Source organism: Cheilinus undulatus, linkage group 7 (genome assembly GCF_018320785.1).
Source record: "Cheilinus undulatus linkage group 7, ASM1832078v1, whole genome shotgun sequence".
Lineage (NCBI taxonomy): Eukaryota > Metazoa > Chordata > Actinopteri > Labriformes > Labridae > Cheilinus > Cheilinus undulatus.
The window spans coordinates 36,110,633-36,130,005 of record NC_054871.1 but is presented as its reverse complement, the minus strand read 5'-3'; the positions used below and the strand labels follow the sequence as shown (position 1 = coordinate 36,130,005).

The 19,373-nt window shown below is 40.4% G+C and overlaps 2 protein-coding genes and 1 pseudogene across 2 annotated transcripts in view; all 3 read right to left on the bottom strand.

The window, feature by feature from the left end:
* st3gal3a (ST3 beta-galactoside alpha-2,3-sialyltransferase 3a) overlaps nucleotides 1-786 on the bottom strand; it is a 35,459-nt gene extending 34,673 nt beyond the window's left edge. The window contains exon 1 of the mRNA XM_041790898.1: nucleotides 548-786. The gene's annotated coding sequence lies outside the window, so the exon portion shown is untranslated. The remainder of the gene's footprint in view (nucleotides 1-547) is intronic.
* A 2,895-nt stretch (nucleotides 787-3,681) lies between these two features.
* Nucleotides 3,682-10,980, bottom strand: LOC121511987 (annotated as a pseudogene).
* A 1,806-nt stretch (nucleotides 10,981-12,786) lies between these two features.
* LOC121511986 (cytochrome P450 2J6-like) lies at nucleotides 12,787-16,872 on the bottom strand. The gene is made up of 9 exons (XM_041790892.1): nucleotides 16,561-16,872; nucleotides 16,136-16,301; nucleotides 15,900-16,052; nucleotides 15,645-15,805; nucleotides 15,353-15,529; nucleotides 15,105-15,243; nucleotides 14,698-14,885; nucleotides 13,403-13,544; nucleotides 12,787-13,299 (listed from the first exon to the last, which is right to left on the bottom strand). Exons 1-9 carry the CDS (start codon nucleotides 16,750-16,752, stop codon nucleotides 13,124-13,126), a joined length of 1,494 nt encoding a protein of 497 aa, XP_041646826.1. The 5' UTR covers nucleotides 16,753-16,872; the 3' UTR covers nucleotides 12,787-13,123.
* Nucleotides 16,873-19,373: the final 2,501 nt, after the last annotated feature.

The following is a 19,373-nucleotide window of genomic DNA, read 5'->3' as shown; positions in this document are numbered from 1 at the left end:
CCAAGAAAACCCGGACCTGGTCACGCCCTCATGATTTCATTCATGTAAGCAGGGTTATGTGTATACCTATGTTCATGGCACCATAGGGTGTATTTGTTATGATCATTTTTCATGATGACTACCAGCCAACTTTCAGAGACAGGAATGTAGACTGAGTGGAGGAATGGGCGTCACGTTAAGGTGCTTAATTTCATTTACTCTGAACTTAAGGTGAGCATTGTTAAGTGACGGGGTTTATGTACTAACTTGTGAATGTGTCAATAGAAACACAGTGGAAATAAAGGACAGTTGTTTGATTGCAGCTAGCAGCTAGCTCATTCACCATGTTTGGCTGTCGCGGCAGTAATGGTAGCGTATTAGCAATAGCATGTATCTTAAGAAACTCCGCTATTTGATAAGGTGGTTTGGACAAAGCGGTCCATAAGCGCACAGAATGGTCATGACAGCACTACTTTTTGCGAAAAATGGCTAACTGTGACTAAAAAAGGAAGCGAAAAAGCACAGCTAGCTTACTGCACTAGCCCGCAAGCCGTTCACAGACTCTTACCAGACGGGGACCGTTAACGTTAATATTCAAGTTGACCTCAAATCCGTTGGTGCTTCCTGCCACCGCGTTGACCACCAAGCACCAGATATGCATTGGTCAACATTACCATTCTGTGTAAACATCCCAAAAGTCACAGGTAGCGCTGGATTTTATCGACCCACTTGAGGGGCAGACTTGGTGTTCCCCCTCCCCTTCATACAGGCTCCAGGCAGGCTACCAAGTTGCTCCTGTCCACCGACAATTGCATGCATCTCGCGGGAACGCGCATGGCTGAAGCGGACACTGCTAGAGCTTAGAACGATTTCTATAAGGAAAGCTACTGTGTTTTCATCAGAGAGTTTATTAAACCTCAGTATTTCATCCCTCTAAGATTAAGAATGTATAAGACTCAAAATTTCTAATATTATAGGTCTGAAATGAAGAATGCCAATCAAATCAGCCCGTTACCTTAATCCAAGAGACGAACTATGATTTTTTATATTTTTTCAATTTAGCAAAATTATAGACTCAGTTTTACAAAATTTGACTCCTGTCTTCTTCTTTATTGACCTGATTATGACACCGTCACAGCAAATATACTCAAAAACTGCTTGATTTATATTACAACGGTTTTTAATTCAACAGATTAAAAACTCTGTGTGTTATATAGGCCTATCTATGGCAATAAGGATGCAACTTCTTAAAGAAGTAACTCAAGATTCTCCATGAGTAGGTTTGCAAGGTGATAAATAATGTCACACTTTGAGCTAAAGGTTAAATGAAGTCAGGACTCAGTTAGGCCTTGCTTGGTTGCATGGGGACTTTCCTAGTGGTCACCTGACCTTCACACAAGAACACGCCTTCATAATCTCCAGCAGAAACATTCAAAGACATGGCTTTTACTTCAAGTGACGCAAAGGAAATGCTGATATCTGGTGGACAAATGACACCATTACAGTTTTTAGGTGCCTATTTTTTTTTTTTTTTTTAGCTCTAGTAGCCTACACTGGTGTCAAATGTGGCTCTCTAAATTCTTCCACCCACACTTGTGACCTGTAATTATAGGTGGAGCCAGGCCTGCCCAAAGAGTTGGCTGGGCCCCCTGAAAAACCTAGAGAATGGGCCCCTCTATACTTGTGATTCTTTGATGACATCAATGCACCACAATTTCTATTGCTACTTTTTTTTTGCCACATTTAACCAGTTTTTGCCCTAAATGCCCATTTATGCTGTTTTTCATCCATCTTTGACACTTTTAACCCACTTTTTCAACTTTTTGTCAATTTTTGCCGCTTTTGACTCTTTTGTTGCTGGTTTTTGCCCAATTTTGCCACTTTTCACCCATGTTTCCCACTTCATTTTGCCAATTGTAACTAATTTTTGCCATTTTCCCTTAATTCTTTCACCATTTTCCTCAGTTATGTAACTATTCTCCATCAAAGTTGTCACAGTTTTTTTTGTGCTTTATTTTCTGGCATCTTGATGTTTGTGATTACGCATCTTGTCTGGTCTGGGAACGCCTCCACAACCCTCAGCAGAGGTTGGAAAGTGTCGCTGGATAAAGGGACACCTGAGTGGGCTTGCTTGGCTTGTTACCCCCACGATCCAGCTCCAGATAAGTGGATAAGGATGGATAGATGGATGGATGGATGGATGGATGGATGAATGGATGGAGACAAGGGTTTACATTTTGAAAAAGGCTTTATTTATAATATAGCATAAATAGATCAAATTCATTGTTTGTTGTTTTGAAAAGAGTGGTTATCACTCAGTTTAAAAATATGGTTTCCACAGCTTAACTTAACAGTGGACCAGAATTTTGCTGACCTCCAGGGGTCCCCAAATTGGCTTGGTCCCAGAGGGCTCTTCCCTTTATCCTCTGTTATGGATGGCCTTGGGCAGAACCAGGGGGTAGTTAATAGGGGGCTTATGCCCAGAATTTTTTAGCTAGGTAAAAAACTAGTTTTTCTGCTGACAGTCATGATAGTTTAATGCAAAATAAATAAAACAAACAAAACAATATGAAAAAGTACCTTTTTAAAGATTATTTTTTGGGCATTTTTGCCTTCATTTGGTTAGGTTGTAGGAAATATGGGGGCAGAGACAAGTGGAAAACCGGGAATTGATCCAGCGACCAGTGCCTTGAGGACTATAGCGTTTGTTTATGGCTGCCTGCTCGAGCAGCTGAGCTACATTTGCACCTGCAAATTACATTCTTGCAACTAAACAAACCAAACCATTATTTTTAACTTAACATTGTAACATAATTAAAAGTTAAAAGGGAAAATTCTTGGTTTTCGGCATGTTGGTTTCATAATGATAAAGGACAAATGGATATCAAAAATGATCTTGGCTGAGGATGTTTTTAGGTGGAACTTGGTGATTTTTTCCAGATTATTGGTTTGATTTATTGGCATTTAAAATCCACATCTGTATTTAAGATGGTGTGAAAACAGTCCATATAACTGCCAGATAAGCAAATCATTTCCAGGGCTGCATGTGTCTGGACCATTCTAAGTTTAGGGTAAGGCCCAGAAGCTCCATAATTTGGTTTTGTTCATGCCTTTAGTTATGTAACAAATTGACTAACAAATCAAAAGCAGTGCTAGTGAGACACACATACGCTCATCTGTGATATAATGTTTGTACATGTCTTTCTTCATCTGTATAGCTATGGAGAAATGTTACTTGAACTGTCGGCAGCATTTTCCACAAGCTCAGCATCTGCTGATCCTCTTCTTGAAATACAGTCTTACTGTCTAACAGATGATGACAAACGTTGCAGATCCTGGTCAAACATAATGAAATAACTTTGGACGATACATTTTACCAAGTCCATAATACATAAGTTAATTTTCATAAAGGAGGAATAGTAAGGTCTACGTGTGATTAAAGGAATATCCACGGAAATTTTATAAAGATTGTGCCATCAATAACAAGGATCAAAAGAATGTTGTATATACAGAAGAATTACACAAAGGAATGTACATCAAAATAACTTTCATGCAAACAAACTGATTCCTACTACATAATGTAGTCATAATACTGCAAAAGGTTGGATTTTGAAAGATAGCTACACTTATTTCATAAATTATTTTTGATAGATGTCTGTATCACTTTGGTTCGATGTAACATGTCTCAGGGAGTTGTTCAGTTCATCGCACCTTTGCATAAACCTTGAAAGGGTGTGGCATGCGTGTAGTTCCAGTTATTCCTTCAGTATTAAGTTGAACTCCATCAGGGACAGAAAAAGAAAACCTTTGCAGTAATCCAACCAAAAACAGGAAAAGCTCCATTTTGGCAAGACTTTCTCCAAGACACACATGTTTCCCTGATATGATCAAAAACAATAACATGTTTGCAGTATTAGCTCAGGAAGACACTATATTTCTGCATCAGGCTAAGCTTAAGGTTTAAAGTATGTGGTGTACCTGCAGAGAAGGGAATGAGAGCTTCTGTCTTCTTAAACTTTCCCTCAGAATCAAGGAAGTGTCCCGGGTTGAAGGTGTCTGGGGTCTCCCACTCACTCTTGTCAAACAGAACAGAGGTCAGGATGGGCATAAGAGTCGTACCCTTAAAAACAAACAATGCATGTATATAGGTCAACATCAGCATTGGCATTTCTGAGATGATCTGTAAAGATAAATGACTTTGACTGTAATGCACCTTTGGGATGAAATAACCACCCAGAGTTGTGTCCTTGGTGGCTCTTTTGAAGCCATTAAGAGGAACAATATTTCCATATCTCTGAATTCCATGAATGACAGCATCAGTGTAAGACAGGTTGGATCTATCAGCCATGGTGGGAAGACGATTTTGTCCAATCACACTGTCTATCTCTGCCTGGACTTTCTCTGAAATACGTTAAAATTGGAGGAACTGACATGTGGCAACAAAGGAAGTCAACAAACCCTGATCTTATTTGTTTTTATGGTTAAATTTGTGAGAAGGTTTTGGTGTTTCAGAAGAACAGAAGTAACACTGCTATTGAATCAGCAAATGACTGAAATGCTTTTTGAAACAAGAGTATCGGCTCAGATTTCAACAATCAGTGTATCATTAAGAAGCATGCTAGCATCCAGTCAGCTAATTGCTTGGCTACACAGTTGCATGGAGTTACTCTTGGTTCTTGGCTGTTTGAGAGTTCAGTGACGGTATTCATTTTCACCTACCCTGGATTTCTGGATTATTGATGAGGAAAACCAAAGCCCACAGCAAAGTGGTGGAGGTTGTATCTGTTCCAGCCAGAAACAGATCCAGAGAGCACATTGCCAGATTTGTCTCGGTAAAACCCCCATTGCTCTCTCTGTGCTTTACTCAGGAATGCAGAAAGGGTACAAGAAAAGAAGATTTAGTTGCATCAGGATAACAGCTCCAGTAAAGTTCACACTGCAGAGCCATTATGATTTTCTTCACTTACTTTTTCCATTTCAATGATGAATGTGTCAATGTAGTCCCGGGGATTGTTGTGGTCCAGGTCTTTCTTGTGCCTTTGTATCTCCTGACTGATGAATTCTTCGAGGATTTTGAAGCTATTGAACATTTTGTTGTGAGGACCTGGCAAGTGCTTCATCATTACAGGGAATGAATCATACAACTACATGGAAGAAATGACATTAAATGAATGATAGCATCTTTTAATGTTTGTGATTCTTCTCAGATTAAAAGATTAACCCACCCAACCCCATATCGAGCCCTGTAGGCGAAAAACCTCTGACAGACATTTCATCATGTTTTGGAGGTTGTGGTTGCTGTAGTCGAACCGTTTCCCCATCAACAGCTGGCAAATGATGTTAGACGTGGCTTTATTGAATGGTTTGCTGGGTTGAAAGGTTCACCTGGAAGAATTTTATACACTTCAATTCACTGCCATACTTCTGAACAGCCAGTACTGTCGATCATGAGCTGGTAGTAGATTTCATTATGAATCACCTCTCTCCTTCTCTGTCTCATCCTTTAGGTGTTGGATCTCCTCACAGATGCTCTGCTCCATGATGTTTTTACCGAAGTCAAAGGTACGTAATGTTGACAAGGCAAAGCAGCGCTGTGTCTTCCATGCTTCACCGTTACTCATGAACAAACCACCTACATGCACACAGAAATATGCAGATGAAACAGGAGTAGGGGCACAGGCAGACGTTTTTGTGATCAGCATAAAATGCTAACAAGAGAGATGTGTAAACCTGAAGTTCCTTTGTAATATCTGTCCTGGACTGCACTGCAAGGTCGATCCGCAAAGTTCTCAGCTTGTCCCAGAATTGCCTCCTTCACTGCCTTGTAGCCAGTCACACACACCATCTTCTCCCTGCCAAGGTGGACACTGAACACATTTCCATAGATGCCAGCCAGCTGTGGATGAACACATTTATGAATTAACACTTACATACTTCTTCATATGTTGATCTCTGCTTCGAGGCCAGGATTAACAGTTACAGGACATGTGAAATAGGACCACCAGAATTCAGTATATGTTTAGTTTTCCACACAGTATGAAAAGCTGAAACTTCAATTAACATTTCCTGAAGCATGTGGAGGAGAAATACATACCACTCACACTACTGCTTACATACTACTGCATTTAACAGCTTGTTCATAGAAAGATAACTAACATACAATGAGAAAGAAATTGTTTCTTTGGTTAGCAGTATGCTTGGAGACAGGCTTGACCACAGAATCAGCATGGTCCCTGAAAAACCTTGTAAATGGGTCCTACCCAGTTGTGATTTATTGGTGAAATCAGTGTTTGTAGCATTGGTGCTAGTGTCTTGGTTAACAGTTACCTGAAAAATGTGTCAAGCTATTATTGGGTACTGGTGTTCAGCTTGTTTGTGCCACTTTTTACCCATTTTTTTTTTATAACTGTTATCACCCATTTTTGCCACATTTAAACCAAAGTTACCCCTTAAAATAATTTTCACCACTTGTTTCCTATTTGTTGCCTGGTTACGACAATTGCTATTGCAGCTGAAAGGGATCAGTATCCCTTGCCTCTGGAGCCTTGGGGCATTGGGTTTGCACCCCAATGCCCCGAGACTAGATCGCACACCTATGAATGAAAGATCCGCACAGGGGTAGCACGCCTGACACTGCTGCCATTAGACAAACTTTACATGAAGGTGGTGAGGCAAAGCCCTTGGCACCCTCGATGTCAGATGAGGAGGAAATTGTTGATCAGGTATGGCTAACGTTGCAGGTGGTGCTGAGGTGTCATCAACCGGTTCTCAAATGTTTCCGCACAATTTGAGGCAGTCCTATGGGGTTGGCACCTGGAAAGTGAATTTTCTTCAGGAGCACTCTCTTGCATACCTGTGATGTCAAGGGAACTGGCTAGGCTCAGGATTGCCCTTGCTGCCATGTCTAAGGTGAGGTGCCCTGGCAAGACTAGTGTTGGTGGATACACGTACTACACTGAATTTTTTTTTTTTTTTTTTTTTGTTGATCCTACTTAATTTTAGCAATTTTAGCAATTGTATGCAATATGTTTATCTAGATCTAAATATAATTTTTTTTGTTGACTAAACTTAATGTTTATAAGTAATCTCAGATGAATAATACAGGTAAGTTTAACTTAATAATTTTGTGTAGCAGGTGTTAAAATCTTTTAAGAAAAGTCAACTAAACCTAGGTTAGAAAGACTCAAATGAATGGAGTTGAATTAACTCAATTTTATCAATTTTAGCAGTTACACAAAAGGAATTTGCCTAGATTCCGCATATGTTTTTTAAGTTGACTCAATTTATTATTTTGAAGTAACTCCAAATTAGAGGTATATTTGCTCAAATAATCCACACTGACAGGGCAGTATGTGGTCCTCATTTGAACACAATTTTTTTATGTTCCTGGCACACACTTAAAATCAACTAGCCTGAACACATTTTTATGATTACTTTTACATAATTAAAATCACTTTAGTTTAACACAACTTTTGGCTACTACCAGTGAATGCATCCCAAAGTTACCAAGATGGAGGGGGGCCTCATCTCTGACGAAACCGTTGATATCATTGAGGCGAGTCACAGGGCAAGACTTGGCAAAACTGAACTGGACAGGGGGCTGAGACGTGAGGCCGCAAGGGTGCTGTGGTCAGATGTCAGGCCGGGGTTTGTAGCCTGTGTGAAATAGTAGAGGGTCACCTGGGCACAAGTAATGTCTGTCTGGTATACAGGGCCATACAGAGCCATACAGAGCATAAAATCAGCTGCTTCCTCGCTGCATTGCTCTGCAGTAAAGGCATCTTCTGGCATAATCATGACAGAGGAGTCACATATCAAGGACCAATGGTCTGGCTACTTTGAGGAGTTGTATCAGGCACATATTCCTAGTCATGTGCAGACACAGTGAGTGCGGACCCATGTGTAAGCTGTGACCCATCAGCTGTCAAGGAGACTAAACAGGCTAAAGGCTAGGAAAGGAAAGGACCAAGTCAATGCAGGATCCAGGCTGAGATCTTCAAGGCAGACCATCTGCTCTGTATGGAGAGTAAGCATCATCCCTGCTGACTGTTTTCCCAGTCTGGAGGGGAAAGGGTGATGTTCGACAGTGAAACAACTACAGGGGAATTACACTTCTCTCAGTGCCAACCAAGGTTCTTCCACTGATACTGCTGAACAGGATTCATGATCTGCTGCTCCAAAACCAGCAGCCTGAACATAAGGGGTTTTACACCTAGGAGGTCTACATTAGATCACATCCTGGCACTTGGGATCTTCATTTAGTGCTTCTGGGAATTCAATAGTGGGTTGCTTGCAACCTATGTAGACCTCCAGAATGTTTTTAACTCAGTGACTAGAGATTCTCTCTTAAGGATTCTGAAGCACCACGTTTGCTCATCCAGCTGATCTCTGCCTAATATTCTGGTACAGAGACTGCTGAGAAGTGTGGTGGCTCTACCTCTGACATCTTCCTAGTTGATTCTGGGGTGAGGCAGGGGTGCATCTTGGCCCCTACGCTCCTCAGTACCTGTATGGGCTGGATAATGGGGTGGGTAACAGGGGCAGTGAACTGTGGAGTATCATTTGGCGATGTACAGATCACTGATCTGGATTTTGCTGATGCTGTGATCCTTGCAGAGACTGCAGACATCCTTGCAGGGGCTCTTGACTTGCTGAGTGAAGAAGCTGAAACGTTGGTAATGCACATCTCTTGGGCCAACACAAAGATCCAGGTATTTGGGGATGCCTTGGATGCTGCCATTGAATCTGTATCTGTGAATGGTGAGAGCATGGAAATTGTAAGGTAGTTCATCTACCTTGGCAGTGTAATCCATTAATCCACTGGCTGCAAGGCTGAGCTCAACTGCAAACTTGGACTCACGCACAGGACTGGACTCCTTTGTGACAGCTTCTCTTCTGTGCTTCCTTGAGTATCATTAGCAAACCCATGTCAAATGCTGATGGGCTCAGGAGAGCAGAGGTGGGAAGAGTCAGCTGCCTGATACGGGAGCAGCAGCTGCACTTCTATGGGCACCTGGCGTGCTTTCCTGGGCCTGACCCTCTTTACTACAACCTGGGTGCCAAGGACCTGGTGGGCTAGTCCAGAATGCCGTGGGCTGCCATATGCCTCATGGAGGGGCAGCAGGGAGGACACCTGGAGAGATGGTGCACGGGCCTGGCACAGGAGGATGGCCATCAGAGCAGAACGAGACAAATATTGATGCGATGGCGTGGCGAAACAGCATATGCTCCCATACCTGACCTAACCTGCTGCCCATTTTTGCCTCTTTTAAGCTATTTTTGCCACTTTAACCCCTTTAAAGCACTTTAGCTGTCAATTTTTGCTACTTTTTTGCCAGTTTTTATCAATTTTTGCCACTTTTTGCTTCATTTCAACACCTTCAACCCATTTTTGTCAGTTTTATAGTGATTTTCACCATTTTGCCACCTAATTTTGACCTTTTTTCCTTTCTTAAGCCATTTTTGCCACTTTTATTCACTCTTTGCTTCCTTGAATCCATTTCAGCACTTGTTACCCATTTATACTATTCTATAACCACTTCTTACCACTTATTTCTGCTGATCTTTTTCCCTCTTGACCAATGTGACTTTTTTTACTTCTTTTATTGAATTATTTTTCCCTTACAGTTGTTTCAGCTCCTTCTACTTTATCCTCTGGCATGATATTTGTGCACATCATGACTTAGCTGTAAAGTCTGACGTTACTTTCTTATGGTTCAGCCCATCCACATTGTAAACATTACAGAAAAAGATGAAATTATGTTTTGAGAAAAGGAGTTTCTAGTTTGAAAAAGGCTATATTTTTCTACAGCATAAATTAAAAAAAAACATGTTTTTGTTTCTTTGATAAGAGTTGTGTTTATTTAGATGAATATAAAATATGCTGATTACCACCTCTATGGGGCCCCCCATTTGGCTTTGCCCCAGAAAGCTCTCCCCTTTATCCCCCCTTTTTTGCAGCCTTGCTTGGAAAGGATTTAGGCTCAAACCTGCCCAGGCACAGAATGTATGGCCTTGTGTGAGTGCGCCCTTACATTTCAGTATACCTAAAACATGGCCATCAGGTATCAGTATGTGCACTCAGTTTTTAATAAAGTATGAAACAAAAACTTAAGTTAACATTTCCTGAAGCGTTTGGAGAAAGAAACATTTTCTTCGATCCTGACTCTATCTTCTAGGTTATTATAGTTATAGAAACCATTAATTCAGCTCACTTTGTTATGGTTAACTGAAACTAAAATTTTTATTGCTTTGCAAAATGGGCAAAATAGGCAATAGGCTACATCAGAGGGAACAATCTTGACCTGTCCTCTTTTTAAAGGTTCCTTAGATCACTTTGATAATGAATTGGCCTGATACAAACAAAGACTGATGACTAATGGTTTAAAAGGACAGCAACTAAGTAATGCTGTGCTTTGTGATTACAAAACTAAATTAGATAAAACTAGACACACAATATCCTTAGTTTCAGTCTTTGACAAAAGCATAGGGACTGACACTATGCTTATAATAGTCTCAGGCACAGTCATTTACATATTGCATGAATGTGTTATGCAGAAGTTTTTAATTTTTATAAAGTAAAAAAATTAGAAACTGTTACAACCTCATCCTAAAAGCAACTGCTCAAAAATGCTTTTCTGAACTGATTATAAATGTCATTAATTCACTCAATGAATGAAACACACCTGACAAATCTTATATTTACTGTCATGATCCACAAAAATATAAACTAAACCTTGACATGTAACCTCAGATCCATAAAATGTGTACAAAAAACTGTTAAATGAAAACTTTGTATTAAACTTTACCTTGGTCAAATACATGTACGGATGTTTGCTGTTCAAACTGAAGAAATTCCCCACAATTGGAAGAGCAAATGGTCCTGGAGGAAAATTTGAAGGACTCCGGTTTTTAAGGAAGTCTGCTAGTATGATGAAAATAATCCAAAAAAATTAAAACCCCCATGAGGTCTACACCCAGTAAAAGATCATAGAGCCACATTGTTGAGCAGCAGGAAGGAAGATTTCCCTCTATCCAACTTGAATCTCCAGTAATGCTGTCTATTAAACCTTAATGTAACACTTAGATGTTCTACTAAGTTAATGACTCAGCGCTACTAGCATTGCAGGGCATGAAACTAACTAACTCACAGAAGACACACCTACTTTCCCAAAGCAAACACGATCTCTGTCATGATACTCATGCCAACACGTTGATACTAAAAAAGTACAAATTTCCAAATGCTCTAATACTGCATGTACTCAGAAGAAACAGCAGTGTGATAATCCATGCTGACAGTCAAGATTTAACAGCATTAAATGACAATACACTTTGATCATGTAAAAAGAATTGATTTTACCAGAATAAAGCAAACAGAATTAGACCAGCAATGCAAAGTGCAGTGTGAATTAAAAAAATGTCAGTCAGAACTTAGAAAATTAAGCCTGGGTATGTTTGGCAACACTAATCAAACATTTAGCCTCATAGGTCATTGGCATAATGCATGCATCTGTACCACTGTGTGAATGGAAATGTTGAAATTCTCTTTGAATACAGTCATGTTATTCAAAGGTGTTATGCAGAACTATTTAAAAAAGTTGCAAAAACACTACAAAATCAATTTCAAATATTAAACTGATGTTACTGTTGTAGCTGATTGAAACTTTGGCACTGGCATGCATTGGGAATTAATCATTAGGAGAGGCAAAGAGGAAGTGAGGCTTTGTACCTGCAACAAACCGGTTACAGACAAGTGACCAAACTTTATTCTTTGCCTGAACCTGGACCAACTGTTTCCTCTCATCTTTATTCGTCATGAGTACAGATTTTAGCCATATTTTTCATGTCATATTTTGTTCATTTACATCACCGTCTCAATGTAGTAATAAAAAGAAAAGAAGGAATAATTAAAAACATTTTATTAACAATGTTGACACTAACTTTTATCTAAAGAAGTTGGTCAGAGCTCTTGGTTTATGTGTCTTTTTGTTATTGGTGGATTTTCCAACCTTCCTGCCAATTTTGGAGATTTTTTATTTTATTATTCATTTATTTATTTATTTATTTTTACTTCTGATCAAACCAAAAGGGAAAAAATTTGAATTCTTCTCAGCAGTCAACATTGTTTCTTCCCACGTCATTGGCGACCGACTGTTTGTTAGATCTTTTATCTTTTCAGTTCTTTTCTTAATCCATCTCCGGCCTGCTCCTGCATGTCTGACGATTACCACCCGCCCCTGCAGCCCCTGCCATCCACTCCTACCTGCACCAGCAACACATGTGACAAATCCCACCTGCATCCCACATGGATTCTGACTTTCCATGTTAAATATTCAGAACAACAGACAGTGTGTTGAATTAAAGGCAATACTGTGTTCACTTCAGCACCACCCTGATCAAGTTTCCTCTCTGAATGAAGAAAACCAACACAAACTTGTCATGTGCAGTGGTGTCACACATGGATAAAAAGTCTCAGACTGATTTGACTCTTGATTATAGCTAAGTAATAACAATGAAGAACCAACCTTATTAATATATCATTAGTTTCAAATCATCCAGAGATAAAATTGGTTCACAACCTCTGGAAAGTTTGTGCGTCATAAAAACTGCAGTGCTTATGCCGTGCTGTTGCCATCCTCATCAATAGTTGCTTAATGCATGAAGTCCAAATTACATGAAAGGAGTGTTTTGAGCTCAGCATCTCTGTGCACTGGTGTGTATTTGCAGTGACAGGACAACAACACCATAGGTAGAGCATTAAACCAGTGCCTTTTGACTTATTTACAAAGTTTTACCACACACACTTTTTATTGGAGCTTTAATAAAGCATCAGACCTCCCACCTGCAGCAGATGTGCAATTTTTAGAACATGTGTGTATGAACAGTTCTTTTACATTTCGTCATAGATAACAAGGGCCAATAGAATGTCTTAGAAGAATTACAAGGAATTTTTGTCAAAATAACTTTCACAGATACTTTAATGAAAACAAACAGATGCCTTGTACATATGCAGTCATAATACTGTCAAAGGTTGAATTTTTAAAGATAGCTCTTAGCTACACTTTAAATTCATAAAGTATTTAGGTGGAACTTGTCTCTGACACTTTGGCTTGACTTAACATGTCTCAGGGAGTTGTTGTTCAGTTCATCGCACCTTTGCATAAACCTTGAATGGGTGCGGCACACGTGTGATTCCAGTTATTCCCTCAGTACTAAGTTTAACTCCATCAGGGACAGAAAAAGAAAACTTCTGTAGTAATCCAACCAAAAACAGGAACAACTCCATCTTGGCGAGACTTTCTCCAAGGCACACACGTTTCCCTGAAATGACCAAAAACAGCGCAACACAAAATGAAGTAAGACCTCAGGGTGAAACTTCATGTCTTCATTGGGATGAGCTGGTGATTCAAGGTAATTGGTGTACCTGCAGAGAAGGGAATGAGAGCTTCTCTCTTCCTAAACTTTCCCTCAGAGTCGAGGAAGTGTCCTGGGTTGAAGGTGTCTGGAGTCTCCCACTCACTCTTGTCAAACAGAACAGAGGTCAGGATGGGCATAAGAGTCGTACCCTAAGAAACAAACAAAAATAGATACAGTGCAGTCAGAAGGTATTCAGACCTCATTCATTATTACCTCCACCAAGGAGGTTATGTGATCGGCAGGGTTTGTTAGTTTGTTAGTTTGTTTGTTAGCAACATAACTCAAAAAGTTATGGGCGGATTTTGATGAAGTTTTCAAGAAATGTCACAAATGGCACAAGGAAGAACTGGTTAGATTTTGGGAGTGATCGGGATCACTGTCTTGATCCAGGAATTTTAAAGGATTCTGTACTATTGGGAGATAGGGCTAATGGCGGGGTCTGCACTCTCTGAGTGGTTTTCTAGTTTTCAATTTTGTTATGTTGCTGCCTGATACTACATTTGTTCAAATGCACCTCCTTCCTTGGTAATCTACACTCAGCACACCATAATGATAAAAGTGGAAACAGAATTTGGGAAATTTTTGCAAATTTATTAAAAATAAAAAACTTGAATATCACATTGACATAAATTAAATTAAATTAATTTGATTTAACACAATTTGGAAAGGTACACACCTTTCTATAGAAGGCCACACTGCTCACAATGCATATCAGAGCAAAAACCAAGCCATGAGGTCAAAGGAACCTCCTGCAGACCATGGTGGTGGCAGCATCATGCTGTTGGGGTGTTTTTCAACAGCATAGACTGGGAGATCAGTCAGGGTTGGGGGAAAAGTTGAATGGATCAAACTACAGAAATATCCTCAATGAAAACTTGTTCTGCAGCACTCAGGACATCAGAGTGGTCTGAATGTTCACTTTACAACAGTGTACAGCCAAGACAACACAGGAGTGGCTTAGAGACAACTCTGTGAATGTCCTAGTGTGGCCCAGCCAGAGCCCTGACTTTAACCCATCAAACATCACTAGAGACGCCTGAAAATGGCTGAAATGTCCACCAACAGTCCCCATCCAACCGTGCTGAGCTTGAGAGGATTTGCAAAGAAGAGTGGTGTGATAATATTAATAGTAATAATCCCCTAATCCAGGTGTGCAAAGATTGTTGCACCATACTCAAAAGACTGAAGGTTGCAATTACTGCCAAAAGGAGTAAAGGAAAGCTCTGTATGGATAAACATCGAGTGAATCTGAAAAAATATTCAAGTGAAAATCAAGTGTAAATGTCTTTGTATGAAATGCACCTTGGGGATGAAGTAACCACCTAGTGTGGTGTCCTTGGTGGCTCTTCTGAATGCATTGAGAGGAACAATATTTCCACATCTCTGGATCTCATGGATGACAGCGTCAGTGTAGGGGAGCTTGGGTCTGTCAGCCATGGTGGGCAGACGGGTTCGTCCAACTACGTCATCTATCTCTCCCTGGACTTTCTCTGAAATACAGTAAAATTGGAGAAACTAACCTTGAGGCCATTTCAATTAGCAAATGGATAGAATGTCTGTTTTTGAAATGATAGTACCGGTCTGATTTTCACAAGCAGGGCATCCCTGGTTAGCATGCTAACATTACCTGATTTTATATCTAGCTGCTTGGATGTACTCTTGGTTCTTGGCTGTTTGAGAGTTCAGTGACGGTATTCATTTTCACCTACCCTGGATTTCTGGATTATTGATGAGGAAAACCAAAGCCCACAGCAAAGTGGTGGAGGTTGTATCTGTTCCAGCCAGAAACAGATCCAAAGAGCACACAGCCAGATTAGTCTCATTAAAGCCCACATTGCTCTCTTTGTGCTATACTCAGGAATGCAAAAAGGGTACAAGAAAAGCAGAATTAGTTGCATCAGGATAACAGCTCCAGTAAAGTCCGCACTGCAAAGCCATTATGAATTTCTACACTTACTTTTTCCATTTCAATGATGAATGTGTCAATGTAGTCCCGGGGATTGTTGTGGTCCAGGTCTTTCTTGTGCCTTTGTATCTCCTGACTGATGAATTCTTTGAGGATTTTGAAGCTATTGAACATTTTGTTGTGAGGACCTGGCAAGTGCTTCATCATTATAGGGAATGACTCATACAACTACATGGAAGAAATGACATTAAATGAATGCTAGCATCTTTTAATGTTTGTGATACTTCTCAGAGTATCAGCTGTGATAATACCACCAACATGCAATGAGATTAGATTAACCCACCCAACCCCATATCGAGCCCTCCAGGTAAAAAACCTCTGACAGACATTTCAGAATGTGCTGGAAGTTGTGGTCACTGTAGTCGAACCGTTTTCTCATCACCAGCTGGCAAATTATGTTAGACACACCTTTGTTAAAGTGGTTTGCTGGGTTGAAAGGTTCACCTGGAAGAATGTCAAACACTTTAATTCACTGCCGTACTGCTGAAGAGCCAATACTGTCGATCATGAGCTGGTAGTAGAATTCATTATGAGTCACCTCTCTCCTTCTCTATCTCATCCTGTAGGTGTCGGATCTCCTCACAGATGCTCTGCTCCATGATGTTTTTGCCAAAGCCAAAGGTACGTAACGTTGACAAGGCAAAGCGGCGCTGTGTCTTCCATGCTTCACCGTTACTCATGAACAAACCACCTACATGCAAACAAACGGGGGCAATGGCTCAGACGGACTATTTTGTGAACAGCATAACATGCTAACAATAGAGATGTTTGAACCTGAAGATCCAGAGTAAAATCTGTCCTCTACTGCACTGTATGGTCGATCCACAAAGTTCTCAGCTTGACCCACAATAGCGTCCTTCACCGCCTTGTAGCCAGTCACACACACCATCTTTTCCCTGCCGAGGCGGACACTGAACACATTTCCATAGATGTCAGCCAGCTGTGGAGGAACACATTCATGAATCGACACTAACATACCACTCACACTACTGTTATAACTTTGATCGGTACCACACTTGGTCAAAAATGCTATTATGACTTGATTATAAATGCAACTAATGCCACACATATCAAATATGATCACTTCTGTCATGATCCACAAAATATAAACATAATCATGACATGTAACCACAGATCCACAAAATGTGTACAAAAAAACTGTTAAGTGAAAACTTTATAAAACTTTATGGAAACCTTACCTTGGTCAAATAAATGTGCGGATGTTTGCTGTCCAAACTGAGGATATTCCCCACAATCGGAAGAGCAAATGGTCCAGGAGGAAAATTTGAAGGACTCCAGTTTTTAAGGAAGTCTGCTAGTATGATGAAAATAATCCAAAAAATTAAGACCCCCATGAGGTCTAGACCCAGTAAAAGATCATAGAGCCACATTGTTGAGCAGCAGGAAGAAAGATATTGCTCTATCCAACTCAAAGCCCGAGTAACGCTGTCTATGAGCCTTAATGTGACACCTAGATGGTCTACTTAGTTCATGATTCAGTGCCATTAGCATTGCAGGGCATGAAACTAAACAGTAATGAAAATGGTAACAAAGTTCATGTGAAGTTTTAGTTACATAACTCACAGAAGACACACCTACTTTCTGAAAGCAAACACGATCTCTGTCATGATACTCATGCCAACACGTTTATATTAAAAAGTACAAATTTCTAAACGCTCTAATACTGCATACACTCAGAAGAAACAGCAGTGTAATAATCCACGCTAACAGTCAAGATTTAACAGCATTAAATGACCATAGACACTGATCATGCCAACAGAATTGACATCAACAGAATCAAGCCAACAGAATTTGACCGGCAGAAAGTGCAGTTTTAATACAAAAAGTGTCTGAATGGTTCCTCTTTAAACGCAGAAATTTAAGACATAAGCCTGGGTATGTTTGGAAACACTATTCAGACATTTTAGTCACATAGGTCATTGTCATAATGCATGCATCCACTATGGCTGTGTGAATAGAGATGTTGAAAATATGTCTTAATACCTTAATGTTATTCATAGATGCTAAGCAGAGCTATTTAAACACGTTGCCAAAACACTGCAAAATTAATTTCAAATATTAAACTGATGCTATTGTTGTAGCTGATTGAAACTTTGGCACTGGCATGCATGGATTTAATTATTAGAAGAGGCATGGAGGCAGTGAGACTTTGTACCTGTTACACACTTGTTACAGCCAAGTGATCTAACTTGGGGTTTTTTACCTAAACCTGGACCAACTGTTTCCTCCCATCTTTATTCATCATGTATACAGAATTAGCCATATTTTTCATCATTTTCATGTTTTTTATTTACTTTGCTGTCTCAATTTAGTCATAAAACAGAAAAATACAGGGCCAGACATACAGGGCCATACTGAGCCTCAGGGGAGCTGCATCCTCTCTGCATTGCATCACAGTAAAGGCACCTAATGGTAAGATCCTGAAAGAGGACATCAACGTATCAAGGGAAGATGATCTGGCTACTTTGGACTTGTGCATTGGGCGATTGGTTTGCTGAGCAAGACAGTGTGATGTTTCTTGTATTTGAGCATACAGACAAAAGTCAGAGTCTTTCAGTCCTTGGTCCTTCCAGTCTTACCATACTCTTGTGAGGCACATTGACTGATGGCCGGAAGCACCGACTGGACTCCTTTGTGTCAACTTCTCTTTGGCAAATTTTTGAGAGTCAGTGGCAAGACAGTGTGTCTGATGCTGATGTGATCAGGAGAGTATGGATGGGAAGGGTCAGCTGCCTGGTCAAGCTCACCTCATACTGGGTGCCTAGGACCTGGTGGGCTGGTCCACCAGCATCATGCAATGTGGAGGTGTCAGCTAGGAGGCTGCTTGGGGAGATGGGCCTGGTGTAGGCCTGGAGGATGGCCATCAGGAAGCAAGAGCAGTACAAGACCAAGGTTGACGTAGCGAAGTGCAGAACCGGCATATGCTCCCATACCTGACCTGACCTACTTATACTTATACAAAAATGATCAGTCCACATGGTTGCTTCTGTAAATACTAAACACACTATTACTGTTATTTTGGATATCAACGGATTAGTGCTATGGACCTGCCTATCTACACTTGCTTCATCTATCGACATCTGATAATTATAATCATTGTTTTAAGTGTTAAAATTAATCAAAGTGCTGCTCATCTTCAACTTCTGGTTGTCCATATTTTGAAATGATGTGAACAACCAGTCAAGAGCACCCTAAGTGGCACTAACCCATCACCTGAGTCTGTCCATTACAATGCTGTGATTTGCAGTGGCAAATGCAAAGCTGAGATCAAGAAATATCAAATCTGATTGCAGCCTTCAGAACCTCTGTATCGGTGAATCTGGTGTCTCTCATCTTCCTCTTGACAATACCCCAGAGATTCTCTATAGAGTTCCAGTAAGGCCAGTTGGCTGGCCAATCCACCACAGTAATAGCATGTTCAAGAAGGAAGGAAATCAGCATCTTCATAGAGCTTCTCAGCAGATGGAAGCATGAAGCCCTCCCTTAACAGCGTTAACTCTGGACTTGATAAAGCACAGTGGACCAACATCAGAAGATGATATGGCAACCATAACCATCACTGACCTAGGAAACTTTCAGTGGAAACAGTCCAGCAGTTCTTTTTACTTCTAGCCCAGCTGAGATTCTTATAATGTCTGTGGTTCAGGAGTGGCTTGACACTTTTCCTTCACCCATCCCTAAGTTCTTGAACCTGCTTTGTTTGACAGTCCTCTGAAGGCTGAGCTCATACTTGTTGCGAGTGGACCTTTTCTTACCACACTTTTCCCTTTCAGTCAACTTTCCATGAGTATGCTTTGATACAACCTATGTGAACAGCCTGCCCTTCCATCGGTGAGAGAATGAAAGCTCAGGAAACCTTTGCAAATTAGACTTTTCCAGCTCTTATGTCTGTTATGACAGACAAGGGTGGTAAAAATTGTTCTGTGACTGAATAGCCTTACAACTGTTTTTTTTTTTTTTTTCAGATTATTACAGCAAAATGATAAAAAGA

Bases quoted from the DNA above. Each gene is read 5' to 3' on its own strand.
- LOC121511986 (XM_041790892.1), bottom strand. From the start codon at position 16,752: ATGTGGCTCTATGATCTTTTACTGGGTCTAGACCTCATGGGGGTCTTA. The intron at 14,886-15,104 runs GTAGGTGAAAAT...ACTGTATTTCAG, and splicing joins CAATAATCCAGAAATCCAGG to AGAAAGTCCAGGGAGAGATA. The intron at 13,300-13,402 runs GTACACCAATTA...TGGTCATTTCAG, and splicing joins TCTCATTCCCTTCTCTGCAG to GGAAACGTGTGTGCCTTGGA.